Raw genomic sequence first — 17,258 nt, forward strand, 5'->3', positions numbered from 1 at the left:
CTACTAGACTGGAGGAGACAGAGTGTAGCGGTGACACATTTTGACGAGTGGTGCCAACTAGTATTAACCTCAGCTGTGCTGTACCCCAGTTTCTCACAGGACATTACGTCAGTGACTTCTCCATGTAACCTCCTTGTCTTTCCCTAAATTACATCACAAGGTCCAGGCCGTCACTAGAAGAACTCTTTATTTGTCATGCAGCAACACACACATGTAAGATGGTCGACACACAGGAACACACACACATGTATTGGGTCGCCAATGAAATGCCTCTCTGCACTTGACCCATCCCATCGTCCTTCCCCCCCCAAGGGCAGCCGAGAGCAGACATGGGCTGCGGTAACCCAGGGACCAATCCAAGTTCTCCTGTCCGTCTTCGTCAGGGATGCGACAGCATTAGCGATCTGTTCTGCATGTTTTTCCATTGGGTTTATCTCTTTTGGGGGGGGGGGGGGGGGCCCTTGCGAGTACGGGGGAACATGCAAACTCAACACAGAAAGGCCCAGCAGATACCCCACCTGGGTACCTGGCAACCTGGTCCCCTAGCGGGAATCGAACCCAGGACCTTCTTGCTGTAAGGCGACAGTGTTAACCACTACACCACTGTGCCACCACTATAGACAGGTTTCTCATCCATGTGTGACTCAGTGTGCATCAAGGAAGCCAAAAGGAATGACCAGGAATCCTGAGCAGACTACGATATATTTGCATGTGTTAGCCATGCTAGTGATCTAAACAATTAATCCACGCCAAAGCTAGATGTAAAAGGTGAAAGATTCTCACTCACATCCAGCCGTTTTAATTTGAAGCTACATTTTAGTCAGGGGAGTGCCATGGTTTCTCCATAGAGCCCGTTCTACTCTTATAACGCCGCAGCTCAACGCAGGTAGGGGGCAACTCAGTCATGTGACTCAACGGGTATTGCTGGTTGACTTGAACATATTACGTTCATAAATGAGAAACCCGTCTATATAGGCTGCAGACTTCCTGATACAGTGAGCTGGCCAACAACAGACTACCATCTCCATGCACAAGGTCTCATTATTAGTAGACTTCAATCTCTAGGACTCCCATCAGATCTCAATTACTTGGAGTGGAGTTGTGTGCCAAAGTTGGAATTCACACCTTCCTCTCAACCAGATCTAATACGGCTTGGCATTACCTCGTAGTTACACAAATAGTGGCTTAGACTTATAGACTAAAGCACATTACATTACATTACAACATTTCTTGTGGTCAGGAAAAGGAGGAGTGTGTTCCTGGATGTCGCTACTCCACCAGTGTGTAGTGGGTGCTCTCCGCCTCCCTGGTGCCCTCCCTGACCTAGTTCAGCAGGACTTGATGGGGACATCCGGCTAACTCTCCTTAATCTCTTGTTAATGTTAATGTTGACATCTGACTTGTCAACCGCTAGCGTAGCCAGACTGTTCTTAGCTCGGAGTGTCTGCATGACAGTCAGTGGACGTGTCAGATCTCAGGGGTTAATTCTGACCTGCAAAGCTCTAAATAGAGTTTATTTAACACCAGTCGCTGTTTTGGATTCCTAAGTTAGCTGTGTTAAGCTAACTTAGAATCAGTGTGATAATTACCCTTTGTGGTTTTGTATTACTAACCCAGATAGGAGGATTGAGGCTTCATACGCCTATAGAGAGGCCTAACCTAGCCTACACAATAGCCCCGGTACTCCGGTAGGTGTATGTTTATGCCTCTGTGTGCCCAAGTCTTTCATCCAGGGACGTTGAAGAGTTAGATTGACATGGCAGTGTGAGCCATGACAACAGCTGAAGTCTGTGTATTTGAACAAAGCATAAATCAAAGAGCAGGAGGGAACATCTAAAAATAGACACCGGCGCCCTTCTCCCGAACCACTTGTGATTGATCTATTCTGTGTGATGTTACTAAATGTTATGTGTTATATAGGGATGTCCGATATTATCGGCCTACCGATATTATCGGCCGATATCGGCATTAAAATGTGATATCGGTTGATATCGGTATCGGAAATTAAGAGTTGGACAATATCGGTATATCGGTATCGGTAAAAAAGCCAATATCGAGCATCCCTAGTGTTATATAGATACTCCAGTTTAATCACATGTACATTGTATATTGCTATTGCACTTTACTGTTAAATTTTTTGCACTCTGGTTAGATCGATGTCAACTTATTTTTGCTGTACTGTATAATGACAATAAATCTGAATCTAATCTAATGTTCGGGTGAAGTCAAGGTTTTGCACAGCTTTCGCCTTTGAAGGAAAACTACGCTTATTTAATTATTTATTTTTAGCCATGTTTGTTGCGCCGCAAATACTTCTTTATACAAACCAGTTGAGAGTAAAGGGTAACATCGGGTACTGTATACAACCGAAACGTCTCTGTCATTGTTAGTGTGCAAGACATTATTTATAGTTCTGCGCCGTCTGGCATTTGTCACGTATTTGTCTTTCCGCTGGGCTTCATTGTTGACATAACATCGGCACATACAGACTTAAGTTCCAACGTGAACTGGTATCAAGTGATTAATGCCTTTTCATCTTGTGCCATTTATATACATGCTAATTACCCTGTTGTCCCGTGTTCCCGCCAGATTCAGTTCGCTAACACAGAGGACAAGCAGGAGTTCAGCAAGTACCCCACCAAGGCTGGCCGTCGCTCCCTCTCTCGCTCTGTCTCCCAGTCCTCCACAGACAGCTACAGCTCAGGTACTGGACACACGCACACATACATTCATGGATGTTCACATGTGCACACACACATAAACACTCGTACATGCTCACATACACACGCAAGCATGCATGCATTGTACACACACACACACACACACACACACACACACACACACACACACACACACACACACACACACACACACACACACACACACACACACACACACACACACATACATACACAAACATGCATGCATATTACATGTATGCACATACATTACATACACACACATAAAAATGCTCATAAACATGCTCATAAACACTTACATACATGGTCACATACACATGCAAGTATGCATGTATGCGTGCACACACACACACACACACACACACGCACACGCACACGCACACGCACACACACACACGCGCACACACACACACACACACACAAACATTTGTATTACCATACTTGTGAGGATGCTTCTCCCTACTTGTAACTGAGGGGTACAATTCCCTGACTGTATTGATAAGTATGGTATCATTAAACCACTACCGCTTTATGTACTTTAACTACTGGCCATACAGTACACGATATCTAAATATGATGAACACTTTCCCACAATGAAATCGGTTCCACACAAAGGTAATAATCAAATATTTAATATATAGCAAAAGGTACATATGATAGTTACTATTACATTTATGATTTGAATGCACTTGTAAGGCAAATGAGTACTCGTAGGCAAATCAACACTGAATGTCCAATCTCTGGTTACGCAGGAAGCAAGTATACAACCTGGCTCTTAGGGAATTAAATCTATGGTACTCTTAATGATATAGCAGGATATTCTGGAAGGGGTCCTCCCGGTTGTAAGCCGGTAGGGGGGGTAGGAGAGCCGTCGGTAGTAGACCGTCTGGTCAACGATATCTAGGGAGACTTCAAGTACAGAAGACAGTGCAGTAGACTCTTGATCCGCAGATGAATACACCTTGGTTCTCTTGTAGGCTGTAGCTCCACAGTGAAGAAGAAGCTAGGCGACCTCAGTCTCTCTGAGCGCCGACTCAACTTGACTCCTCTCGGGGGTAAATCCAACACTCACAGGCGTCGGCGATTATCCGCTCCATAAATCACAGTACCAAAGCAAATATATTCCAGCCGCATAGGGCTCAGCAGTCGTCGGGTAGGTAATCCAGTGTACATGTCCCTCGGTCCTCGTCTAGATCTCCTCGGATGAAGGCGCCATGTGGTCGGCCCAGCCTGGTTAAGACTCTAGATAACACGAGGAAGCGTTGGAGATGCTGGTCACTTTAGAACTCTAACCGCACGATGCACCATACACGATAGACTATTATTACTTAATAGAAATACGTCGCACTCGACGGTACAGTGCCAAACTCTGACAATTCAGCTATTAATTCGCACGAGGTCTCGATGCTATTCTAAGGCCAAACAGGCCATACTACACCGCACGCGGTATCGTGGGTGAGGCTTCACGTTCTGTTACTAAGTTGGGTAGAAGGGTAAAGGACTAAGGGATAAGAGGTCTTCTACATTTACTTGCGCCATATTTATATGCACGGTGAACAAATAGTGCCACTCTCATTTCGGTAGCCGTATCCCTGAGCGGAGCCGGGGCTAGTACGGACATGTCTCGTTGGTACCATTGAACTTGGCTCCAAGGGGCTTGTCCCCTGGCGCCAGGTCCTTGTCCAATAAGAGAATGAACTATTATGGGCTATAGTAGGCTAAAGGGATATTCCGTGTATATGTACAAGGAATATACAAGGGATATCAAACGATATACAAATACTATTCAATATATATCAATAAATAAATATATATATTCGGTTTAATCTGATCCTTCGTAACACTACTGAAGTCAGGTAACACTACCGCAGCTTTAAGACATCTGGATCCTGCATGAAGACTCTGTCTAGTGACTTTACCTGTACACTACTCACTGAATGCATCTTACATCCATATTCATTTACACGCCCATCCATTTTCCACATCCTCTCATTTTGCGTATTTGCGCAGACTGCAGTCCTTTACATTATTCCAGAGTCCTATATTTGTACAGGCATTACTTGAATTACTTCACCACCTATATTCCTGATGGAAAGAAACAGACTAAGAAATGACGTAAACTCCATGATCAAAACTGCAAAAAAAAATTCATCAATGACAAAACTGAGGAAAACAAAAACAAACCACGTGAACTTTGGAAATTACTCAATAATCAACTAGGCTGCAGTAAAAAACTTAAAACCAGATTCTCAAACATAAACATAAAGACGGACAACACGCTCATCACAGACAAGCTGGATGTAGCCAATTACTTAAACATTTTCTTCACAAACATAGCCACAACACTGGTAAACAAACTACCCTCCCACTCAGGGCATTATGGGGTAGAATACATAGTAGCATACTACAAGAACCTAGGGGTCCACAAAGACGACTTCAAACTGGAAATGGTAACAACAGATGAGGTACTCAAAAAACTGAGCACCCTCCAACCAAACAAGGCCACTGGCCATGACAACATCCCCTCCAAATTCCTCAGAGACTCAGCAGCCGCCATCACCCCAGTCATCACACACATAATAAACCTCTCCATAAAACAGGGACACGTCCCCAAGGACTTCAAAATTGCGAGAGTAACACCCCTGCACAAAAAGGGCAGCAAATTAGACCCAGGCAACTACTGCCCTGTTTCTATCCTTACCTCCATCTCGAAAGTCATGGAAAAAATTGTATACGAACAGGTCGAAAAGTACCTTGCGGAAAAAAATCTAATCTACGAATTCCAATCTGGCTTCAGAACATCCCACTCCACTGACACATGCCTTCTCTATTTAAACAACCACATCAAACAAGAGGTGGACGCGGGCAAATACTGCGGCATGGTCATGCTGGACCTACAAAAGGCCTTCGACACTGTCAATCACACCATTCTGATTGACAAGATGAAAGCAATTGGTTTTGATAGTCTATCAGTGAGCTGGATGCAATCCTACCTGGAGGGGAGAGAACAGATGGTGGAGGTAAACGGTACCCTTTCGAAAGGGCGAAATCCCTACTGGTTGGCACAGTCTACAGGCCGCCAGATCATAGTGAATTTTATGATACACTGGATGGGTGTTTAGCTGGAGTTGAGGATGTAGACAAAATTCTTATTGGAGACTGGAATACGGATATGCAACGAAAAGATGCACCCGTCTTCAAGTCATTCAGTAGGTTTTGTGATCTGCAGGGCCTCAGCCAGCTAATCACCCTCGCAAAATTGCGAGAGTAACACCCCTGCACAAAAAGGGCAGCAAATTAGACCCAGGCAACTACTGCCCTGTTTCTATCCTTACCTCCATCTCGAAAGTCATGGAAAAAATTGTATAAGAACAGGTCGAAAAGTACCTAGCGGAAAAAAATCTAATCTACGAATTCCAATCTGGCTTCAGAACATCCCACTCCACTGACACATGCCTTCTCTATTTGAATGACCACATCAAACAAGAGGTGGACGCAGGCAAATACTGCGGCATGGTCATGCTGGACCTACAAAAGGCCTTTGACACGGTCAATCACTCCATTCTGATTGACAAGCTAAAAGCAATTGGTTTTGATAGTCTATCAGTGAGCTGGATGCAATCCTACCTTGAGGGGAGGGAACAGATGGTGGAGGTAAACGGTACCCTATCCCCCCCTCTCACAGTGAGCTGTGGTGTTCCACAAGGAAGCATACTAGGACCGCTACTGTTCCTAATTTATGCAAATGACATGTCGTCAGCTTGTGACTGCAACTTGTTCCTGTTTGCGGACGACTCAGCCCTGCTGGTCTCTGACAAGAACAAGTTACAGGTTGAAAAAACCCTCAGCTCGGAACTAGGCAAAATCTGCATATGGCTAGCTGATAACAAACTATCATTACACATGGGCAAAACAGAGTCCATTCTCTTCGGTTCAAATAACAAACTCAGCAAGACCGACGGCTTCTCAGTTACAGTGGGTGACAATATTGTCACAAGGAAAGAAGAAATTACCTACCTGGGTTCCATCCTAGAGGCAAATCTTTCCTGTGACAAAATGGCATCAATGTAATAAAAAAAGTCAACCAACGAACTCGATTCTTGTACCGGATCTCCTCTCTGGTAAACAAGAATACCCTGAAGACTCTGGCAGGAGCACTCATTCAAGGGTACTACGACTATGCTTGCACCTCATGGTACCAAAGCACCTCAAAGGCGCTAAAAACAAAATTACAAACATCTCAAAACAAACTGGTCAGACTACTGCTTGACCTTACTCCTAGAACCCACCTCACCCCTGCCCACTTTGACAACCTAGGATGGCTTAGAGTAGACGACAGAGTACAGCAACTTGCAATGGGCCTGGTCTACAAGATACACTACACGACCAAGGTACCCATGTACATGTCAAAATACTTCCCAAAGGTCAGTGAATACCACGATCACAACACCAGAGGGAGCTCCACAAATCATGTTAAACCCAGATTCGGCTCAAACAAGGGACTAAACACGTTTTGCAATTATGCCACATCAATGTGGAACGCCCTACCCAAAGCTGTAAAGGAATGTGAATCACTACCCACTTTCAAAACCACTCTCAAAGAACACCTACGGGAGGCTGCAATTCGAAACTGGCCCCTGTAAATGTCCTAACCCAACCCCCTCCAATGTACAGTAAATGACCAAGTATGGTTTTGTCAATATTCCAATGTACAGTTTTGCTTGTACAGTTGTACAGTGTCCCCCCCCCCACCTGTCCCTCCACCCACCCCTCCTACCCAACCCCTCCCCCCCACCCCACCCACCCAACCACCTCCAATGTACAACCCCCCCCCCCCCCCACCCACTTAACCCCACCCCACCTACCCAACCTCCTCCAATGTACAGTTTCTACGTCAAATGTATATACTCTCTTTTCTGGACTCTTTTTGTATCACAAACCGTACTGTATTTGCAAATCTGGTATGTCATAAATGTATAGATGTAGCAGTACTGTCTATCTGTATGTTGTGTATGTCATATATGTTATGATGAATTGAAAATGGGGGACCCTGATGTAAACAAGACGAAAGTCTTTCTCTGGTCTGCATCCCCTTAACAATTGTATGTATTGAGCTGTACTGTACTATACCCATTCTGCAATCTGTTAATAAAGTTTTCAATCAATCAATCAATCTTTGATTTTTTATTTGAATTACTTTCAACTGTTTATATTAGGGACCTTACATAGAGAGTTTTATTGAAAGAGTTATTTTCTGATGCATGCACCGTCAAGGTCATGCATCATAGTCAAGGGGAGGCTTGTAGAAGAAGGATTTCACTGCCATTGTACATAGTGTGTATATGACAAATAAACTTTGACTTGACTTAAGACTTGAAACACTGACTTAAAACCATTCCCTAACCCTTTACCTTAAACCCTAAACATAAAGGTCTGCTACACGTCGAACCCGAACCAAATCAGATTTTTCACACACACACACACACACACACACACACACACACACACACACACACACACACACACACACACACACACACACACACACACACACACACACACACACACACACACACACACACACACACACGCGCACACACACGCACACACACACGCACGCCACACACACACACACACAAAGAACATCAGGTATTCATTTCACAATTGTCTCTTTTGTATGCTGTACCATAGTGTCAACTTCTGTACTGTCTCCTACATTTCCCAGCTGCGTCATACTCCGACAGCTCAGATGACGAGACGTCTCCCCGGGACAAGGTCCAGGTCAACTCTCATGGCAGCAACCACTTCTGCGTCAAGAACATCAAGCAGGCCGAGTTTGGCCGGCGTGAGATCGAGATTGCAGAACAAGGTACATGGAATCTTCATTTCCTCTTGATGCTTATTCAGAGATGCACACACACAGACACACAGACACACACACACACACACAATTGTCCCGATACATATTTGTTTGTATTTCCTAGATCAGTGGTTCTCAAACTTTTTACACCAAGTACCACTTGAGAACGTAGCTGGCTCTCCAAGTACCACCATATGACCGGCGTTAAAATACAGTCTATTCAGCTATGCACAGTTCACGCAGGAGGCAAATGTATTCCTAATTAGGGCTGGGCGATATGACCAAAAACGTTATCGCGATAAAATTATAAAATTATTTTCATATAATTCGATATCGATAATTATCGTCGATATAATGTCTGTCAAGTTTAATTAACTTCTTATGCTGCTGCGAATGTCTCGAGTCGAGTTGATGTCGTCATCAGTCCGCGCACGGTAGCAGTTAGCCGACAAGCGGAGTATCTCATGACAATGTAATAAATATGACACTCTTCCGCCACAATATATTGAAACGACGTCCACTGTATACCCCACACTACTATAAACGTGGCCTCAGAATTCACGCCACACACATACTCGGCACGTAAATATATAAAACAGCGCCGTGCAAGCTAGTTATCCTAGCCAGCCTGTCGTTTCTAAGCGGTGTATTCCATGACAATGTGCTAAATATGACACTAAAATACTCTCTTCCGCCACAATATATTGAAACGACGTCCACTGTATACCCCACACTACTATAAACGTGGCCTCAGAATTCACGCCACACACATACTCGGCACGTAAATATATAAAACAGCGCCGTGCAAGCTAATTAGCCTAGCAAGCCTTGTTGTTGAGTGAGTCCTACCTCTGGGTCTCCTTCCGTGTCTCCTTCGCTCTCGGCCATCTCCTTCACTGATTGGTTGTTAGTGCGTGTGCTCATATCCAAGCTTGGAAAATCGATATATCGAAACTTTGCGACCACGTTTCATGTTTATTTCGAGGAAATAATTTATCGCGATAGTTATCGTTATCGTTTTATCGCCCAGCCCTATTCCTAATACCATTATTTATTGTTAACTTTTGTCAGACACAGCCACAATGTACAAAGGGATAGCACTAGAACTAGCAAACGCTTCCACACAACTCATACAATGCAAGGGGCATTGAGAACATAATAACTAACATTTATTTTGTTACAAAAACTTAATTTCCTGCATTCTGGTGCAGGGATTTTTGAATGTTTACCCTTTAAATGTCAGTTTGTGTGATGGCATCACAAATTATTGTTAAAAAAAACACACAAAAAGTAAAATATTTTCAATATAGCAAATGCAAAGTACATTTTTCTGGGGGGGATTATTACAGGCTAGGCATGTGTCAATGATTAGCAGCAACACAGATTTTGATGGATTTTTTGTAATGTCAGATTTAACACCAACTCTTTTCAGAAAAGTGTGAGTATTACATTTTTTATCTGACATTACAAAAAATCGAAAAATAAATGGTTATGATCAGGGCTGAAGTTGAATTAAAGATTTATGACTGTTTAGACTGCATTACTCTCTGTCACAGTGATCTCCTGGTTGTTTCACACTTAGGTTATCTAACTATCGCGCCGCCGCAACCAGAAACACTGGCCTGGCCTGCTTCTAAGTTCTGTATCACACTAGCTCCCGCTCAGCGTCTCATTGCATATATCTCGCTTCAGCGTATATACACTGAATAAATTTCAAAATGTACCTTTAAATGCCAGCATTCATCTGGCCACACCCCCATCCGCTTACCTACATAAGCAGGGGTGGTGCCACACACTCATCTCCTTCTCAAATTTCATCACAAGCAACGTGTTGCTCATATGCCCACTTGACGTGGAGAAAAATATTTACTCTGAGGAAAGGAAGAACAAGGAGATACGTTGACATCATATCTTTATTTTCTCTCTCACTATTTTCGAGAAAATACGGCGATATTGTCTTCGTCACTGGAGTGTCTGGAAGATGGTGATCATTCTAAAATCCTCCATCGGTTTTCGTATTGGGAGCACGCCGCTGCATGCCTCTCAACTGCAGTTCCTTGCTGTGCTGGTTGGGGTGAAACCTTTCAGGACACAGCTGAACTGTAGGACGCGCCGCTGTTGTGAGAAGCGGTGGGTTTCAGGTTGGTGAGTACTGTTTTGCTTGCGGCTCCACTTGTCTGTTAGTGCTATGGGGGCTAACTGACCGACCCCAGATTAAGGTCTTTTGTTCAGCCTCTTAGGCAACAGCGGAAGACCTTAGTCTGAAGCCCATTTTAGTTAACTAGTGGGCCACGACCATTAACACTGGTGATCCCTGTGTTTTCTGGACGAGTGGATGTTTTCTCTGTCACCGTGTAGGCCCCTTCTTTCATATCCAAATGAGAGTATTCCCTCACGAGGAAATATGGGCATGGATGTTCGTTAGCGGAAGATCTGTGTTCAAGTCAGCTACGGCCAGTTGGGTATTGTGCTGGCTCCGTCGGGTGTTGGTAAAATCACCGTTGTAAAACTGTGTTAACATCTTGTTTCTCTTTTCTCTTAAAAAGTGAGGGTTTCAGAACGGCGGCCTGTCTGAGTGAGTGTTATATCATTGTGTACAAGTTCAGGTGATAGCTGCTTAGCTTACGTGCTAGTGGTGGCCTACTGTTAGCCAGTCAGCTGTTAGCTGCGGCGCTAGCCTGCTGTGATCACTAGGCTAGGAAACGTTAGCTTGCGGCTATCGGCCGAGGCCCAGCGCGGGGTGGCTCCGGCCCCTCGCGCGCGCCGCGGTTCCCAACTCCCCTCTCCCTCACGGGGAGAGGCGGGGGGGATTCGAAGTCTCCCCTCTGGTCGCGTGCGCCGTTCGCTCGGCGTCTCGCGGGCAAGGGCGGTAGCGCCCGACGGTTAGAGCGGCCGTTAGCTTAATGCTACACTGTTGAACGTGCTTTGATTGTAACATGTTTTTAAACACTCCTGACTACGACGTCATCTTTGACAGAGGATGTTCGTCGAACCTGCCCTGTGCCAGACGGCGAGGACTGCGTCAACAAGGAGCACCGTAGCAGCGGGTTGGAGCAGCAAGCTGCCCGTGTCGTCAAACACAGGAGGCTGTGTTTACTTCGGTGCCATGTTAGAGGCTGCACTTCGCTTGATCTGCGCTCCGGGTAGGCAAGGCCTGTCCAGACCTTGTACACTTCTTCTGGCTTTCCCTTCTAAATGTTTTGTAAATAACGATGTTTTCCAAAACGAGTGTTGCTGCACTACATTTAGGATACGACGCGAGTTATGTGTGAATTGTCTTGTCACTGGTATTTAGCTTCTCCATGCAAATCGGGTTGTTGTTACAGATGTGAAAATGATCTGGTTTGTTGTGTTGAGAAACATCATGTGTGTTTATATGTACCGTGTACTCTCAACTAAGGGGGTTAACTAACCTATAAAGCGGCATGGTGGTGTAGTGGTTAACACTGTCGCCTCACAGCAAGAAGGTCCAGGGTTTGATTCCCGCTTGGGGACCAGGTTTCCATGATGCCAGTTACCCAGGTGGGGTATCTCCCAGGCCTTTCTGTGTGGAGTTTGCATGTTCTCCCCGTGCTCGCAAGGGTTCCCCCCCCGATAAGATAAACCCAATGGAAAAACATGCACAACAACAAGATCGCTAACGCTGTGGCGTCCTTGACGAAGACGGACAGGAGCACTTGGATTGGTCCCCTGGCGCGGCTCACGTTGACGCCTGTCTGCTCCCGGCTGCCCTTGGGGGGGAAGGGCGACGGGATGGGTTAATCGCAGATACGAATTGCATGCATGCATCGCATGTGTGCCAATTGATGACCTCGGAGCAGGTCCTAAATTATATTATTATTATTATTATTATATTATTATTATTATTATTATTATTATACTAAATTATTATTATTATATTAAGCTATGCTTAGTGACAAATGAGTAAAGAATGATTCTTTTCTCAGCCTGTAATGACAATGAACAGTGTGTTCACATATTAACAGGTTTTCCTGTTTTAACTGGCCGTATTAAGGGTAAAGTAGGAGGATTGTGTTTCCCCCCGGTTCCCTGGGGACTTCTTCATCCTCCTCTCAGACATGTTGTTGCACTACATTGTGTCACTGTGTGGTAGGGATACGATGTAACCCTTAGCTTGATTGCTGAGGTTGTGCTAAAACTGCTGGAGAAACTTTATTTTCCTAAAAGAAAAGATTGTTTGGTCGCTTTCGTGTGTGCTTAGCAAGGCCTGTGGCCGATACTAATCGAGAATTATGTATTCTCTCATTATGAAAAACGGCGTTCCTCTGTAGAGTGTTTTTGCCATTTTTTGTAGGTGATGATGGGTTGTGTGTGTCATGTGACCTACAACTGGGTTGGACTGGCCACAGAAGCACATGTGTAAGTTTGGTACCGGGGCTCTTGGAGAGCCCTCTCTATTCTGTGTTTTTTCCTTAGTAAAAATCAGATAGCAGGTTAGCTCATGCGCTGTGTGAAGCTGTCAGACGCTTCATGGAGCTGACTATGACTGTGTCATACTCTCTTTTTGTCATTACATCGTATCATGGGTGTGGGGTCGTAAAGGGGTGAACTGGTAACCTTTCCTCCCCCTTTTTTCTGTTGGTCAGGGGTAAACCCACCTGTCCTTCAAGGTTCCTGTCACGTTGCGGTTCGGCACGTTACAGGGTGAGGGGGGGAGTTTCCTGGTCCCACGGCCTGGAATATTGGGCGTGTGCACCGCAGAAATTCCCCCGCCATAGAGTACGTCACTGTGCGCGTCTCTGTTGGTAGGACTTCCGTGTGCTGTTCAGGTCCATGTGATGGATCTGTTTCGGGGGGTGGTCAGGGCTCCTCCTTCCATGTGAGGGAGCCTCCTTCAGAGTACAGAGCCTCCTCCTCAGATTGTCAAGGTGAGTGGACCCTCAAGAAGGAGTCCTACTCTATTGTGTATGTATTCGATTCAATTCGATTATTGAGTGTGTATGGGTTCAGTGCCTCCTCCCCGGAGAGCCCTAAAACCAATTTTTTACATGGCTCAAGGTGCAATATATTCTTTTCAATCTGTACAGCTCGCGTGGGAAGTCTCTCTGGGGATTCCCGTCTCCTTCCTATGGGAGGGTGGTGGGATGTAAAAATGTGAAATTTTCTTACCCCCAGCTGTGTAGACTGGGATACATACTGTTGGTGCTTCCTTCTTTTCTATTAAAAAGAGTTGGAGTTAGGAAGTATCACACCCCTCTTGTCGTTCCCCTGGGCGCCTTGGGGATTCAATGACAGGTCTAAATAGCCTGTTCATTGATGTGGGTGTGTCCCGACGCACGTATAGTGCTAGCTCGGGGTGTTCTGTAAACAGGCGACTGACTGGCACGCCTTGGTTGCTTGAGGTTAAAACGGCGTTTTTATAAAGCAACTGGGATGGAGGTTTTTCCTCTTCCGACGACCAAATCCGACGACCTGGTTTGGTTATCGACGGATTCTCGTTCATATCTGGGGGATGATGACGGAATGGATCTGAACATATGTAGAGGGGTCTCACGCCCTGGGGGTGGGCCACCGGGCGCGGTTCGCCCGAACGTCTGGGTGGCGCCTTCTTTTCATGTTTAAGATCAACATGCATATCTGCCCCTTCTCCTGGAGTAGGCATGTCGGCGTGGTTAGGGCACGGGACTGGTTCTGGTCACGCTGGTCCGGATCAGTTGAACCCGTTGTCCGCCGGGGATGCAGATCTGCTGTTCTGGTACCCTGAGGGACTTGGGCTTTTTTCAGGGGGAAAAATGCCAGGTCGGTCCGGGTGTCACAGGGTTAAGCGCTATGGAGACCCTGGTTGGGTAAATTTTTTACTCAGCACTGTCGTAATGGCTTACGGCCATGCCAACCTGTACACGCTCGATCTCGTCAGATCTCGGCCGCTACACAGGTTGGTCCTGGTTAGTACTTGGTTGGGAGACCGCCTGGGAATACCAAGTACGGTGTATATTGGGGCTGGTTCTCCATTATTTTTCGCTCCTCTCTCACGCATGGCGAAGAGGGGCCTGTTGGGGTGGTCTTTGACCTCCTCTGGTGACCCTGTGCTTCCCGTATCGCCGGGCCCTGTCCGAAGTCATGTTTCGTCGACCCGTAGGCCTGGGTTAACCCTTTTTTGAAAACTGAAACATTTGTACTGCGGTATAGCCGGTGTATACCCGCAGGTGTGTTTTGGAGTTTTTTTCTTGAGGGGTTATAGGAACAACCACCGCATTGGGTAACACCAAGGTGGTTGATTCCCTGGTGTGTTGGAGCAGTGTCAACTCCCGGGTTCACCGGTTGAGGGTGCCCCTGCACGTTCATGACGTCTGCCAATCGTGTCAGCCTTCTCTGCCTCAACCCCTCTGGGTGGGTTTTTTTTAAATGGAGGCTTGGTCATGCAACAACGCCAGCTTACGCCCCTTCCGCCGGGGCGGCTGTGTTCAGCTGTCCCCTCTGGCGCCTGTCTCGTCCGCAGTCTCCAGGCTAGGGTTAACAGCCTGTTGCCTGGTTTTTCCCCGGTGCGCTGCCTGCTTCCGTTGGTTAACCTTTTTTGTGTGCTTACGGCCATGCTGACTGCCTGTTCTGCAGGGTCAGTGTGCCAGGCGGTGTACTATTGGGGGGACAGGGCCCGCTCGGCTGAGGGGCCTTTGTCCGAATACGCTGGCGATGTGGGGGGCGGGGTCACTAAGTGCCCACCTGGTGGGGTCTTGATGCTGGCATCATGGACTTCTCCGGGCCCCCGTTCCAGGGGGTCCAGTCCTTTGGTGGGTCTGGGTCTTCCTTCGCGCTCCGCTGCTACGGCCTTGCCACGGGGTTGGGTTTGCCCTTGACCTCGTGATTCTGGGGGCAGTAACGAGGTTGTTCCCTCCGTTCGTTCCCGGGTGGCATGCGGGTTGTGCGTGTGTGTAGTCGTGGGGTCAAGCCACGGTCTGCTCACCCTGTGCGTTGAGTTGCTTGAGTGCCTCTTCGCACGGTCGGGTCCGTCGCCCTCCCGTGAAGCCCCCAATAGGGGGGGTTCCCTCCATTAGGGGGGGTCGGGGGGGCTCGGTCCTCCCTGATCTGATGGTTGTGGGGGGCCTCAGCGGGGTACATTTGTCGAGCTTCTAGCTCCCGCTCAGCTCCTATTATGCAATGAGACGCTGAGCGGGAGCTAGTGTGATACAGAACGTTAGGTTATGACTATAACCAAGTTCTGTTAACACTAGTGGACGCTCAGCATCTAGACGCCGCTGCGGCCCTTGATTTTTCATTGTGGTGAAATTTGTTGGAAGGAGATGAGTGTGTGGCACCACCCCTGCTTATGTAGGTAAGCGGATGGGGGTGTGGCCAGATGAATGCTGGCATTTAAAGGTACATTTTGAAATTTATTCAGTGTATATACGCTGAAGCGAGATATATGCAATGAGACGCTGAGCGTCCACTAGTGTTAACAGAACTTGGTTATAGTCATAACCTAACGTTCAGTGGCCTGACTGCAAAAAAAATATATATATATATATATATTTCTTTGTGTGCTTTTTTGTAAATGTTTTCAAGTACCACCAGCAGTACCACCAAGTACCACTAGTGGTACGCGTACCACAGTTTGAGAACCACTGTCCTAGATAATACAGCAGCACAGTGCACCCTTCAAGTACATTACAGTTATTAAAGTCCATTGTAGGTAAGATATGTTTGATAATTGAATAGCTCTGCTTAAATATTTTTTTTTATAAAATGTTATTATAAATGAACAAAAAAAACTATAATAATAAACTTTATTTGTATAGCACCTTTGAATAATTGCAGCGCAAAGTGCTTCACAGCAGTAAAAAAGACATAGGTATCAAATTTGCACAAAATAGACAAAGTACATTTTACACATTAGGATCTAACATTTTAACTCATTCAGGGCCAAGGCTATTCCTCACCCTGTTCTAGCTAGGCCACGCTGTTAAAGATAGGAGTGCGTCACATTGTTTGTAGAGCTATATCTATACTATATTATAGCTATGGATACAATACTATGGTCATTTGACAGTAACTATCTTCTGTCCAAGATGCAAAAAAGAATACATTTTTTCATGAATATGTTTGCGCGTTATGCCGTGGTGGATATAAGTATAATTTCGGAATGATCCGGGCTAATTCCTGGGAGGCTGGATATAGGGCGCAACGTGAATTCTACTAAAAGCGTTATTAGGTATTATGTTTCATGAATGAATGAATGAATGAATGAATGAATGAATGAATGAATGAATGAATGAATGAATGAGATTCATCATGAATGCATGAAAGGGGGGGGGGGGTCGTTTCTGATGCTTTGATTGCCAGCATTATCCTCCAGAATAAACGTTCATTGGCCTGCTTCCAGCGTCTTATTTCATCCAGTAGATCAAGGATTGATTGAGCTGGTAACCTGTGTCTCCGGATGATTTCGGTCTCAATTAAATAAAAAAGGTGATATTCTCTTTATAGCGCTTATATTATTAGGGATCTGCGCGTATTTACCACCACGTCTGTAAAGACGGTTGGTGCGTCGCGTTAACTGGTTGGTGCAATTGGTACCCGGCCTTTCTGGATACCGAGCAGATTCTGATGAGGCTCATTTACATAGAAAGGGGACATGTTCCGCCCATATTACCTCATTTAAATACGCATGTGCAACCTCATTTCACCCGTTGCGCGTCCTCCGTCGGAAGAGGCTGCACAAACCCTTTGTGGATCCCGCCCAC

The 17,258-nt window shown here is 45.9% G+C and overlaps 1 protein-coding gene across 3 annotated transcripts in view; it reads left to right on the forward strand.

Annotated features, from left to right (window-relative positions):
• ahcyl1 (adenosylhomocysteinase-like 1) overlaps nt 1-17,258 on the forward strand; it is a gene marked incomplete at its 3' end in the record, with an annotated part of 68,877 nt that overhangs the window by 18,099 nt on the left and 33,520 nt on the right. For all 3 annotated transcript variants that reach the window (XM_084333761.1, XM_084333762.1, XM_084333763.1), the window contains exons 2-3: nt 2,590-2,704; nt 8,425-8,568. In XM_084333761.1, the coding sequence (XP_084189887.1) occupies nt 2,590-2,704; nt 8,425-8,568 (259 nt within the window). The remainder of the gene's footprint in view (nt 1-2,589; nt 2,705-8,424; nt 8,569-17,258) is intronic.

Source organism: Notolepis coatsorum (assembly GCF_963971535.1).
Source record: "Notolepis coatsorum genome assembly, chromosome: 17".
Classification (NCBI taxonomy): domain Eukaryota; kingdom Metazoa; phylum Chordata; class Actinopteri; order Aulopiformes; family Paralepididae; genus Notolepis; species Notolepis coatsorum.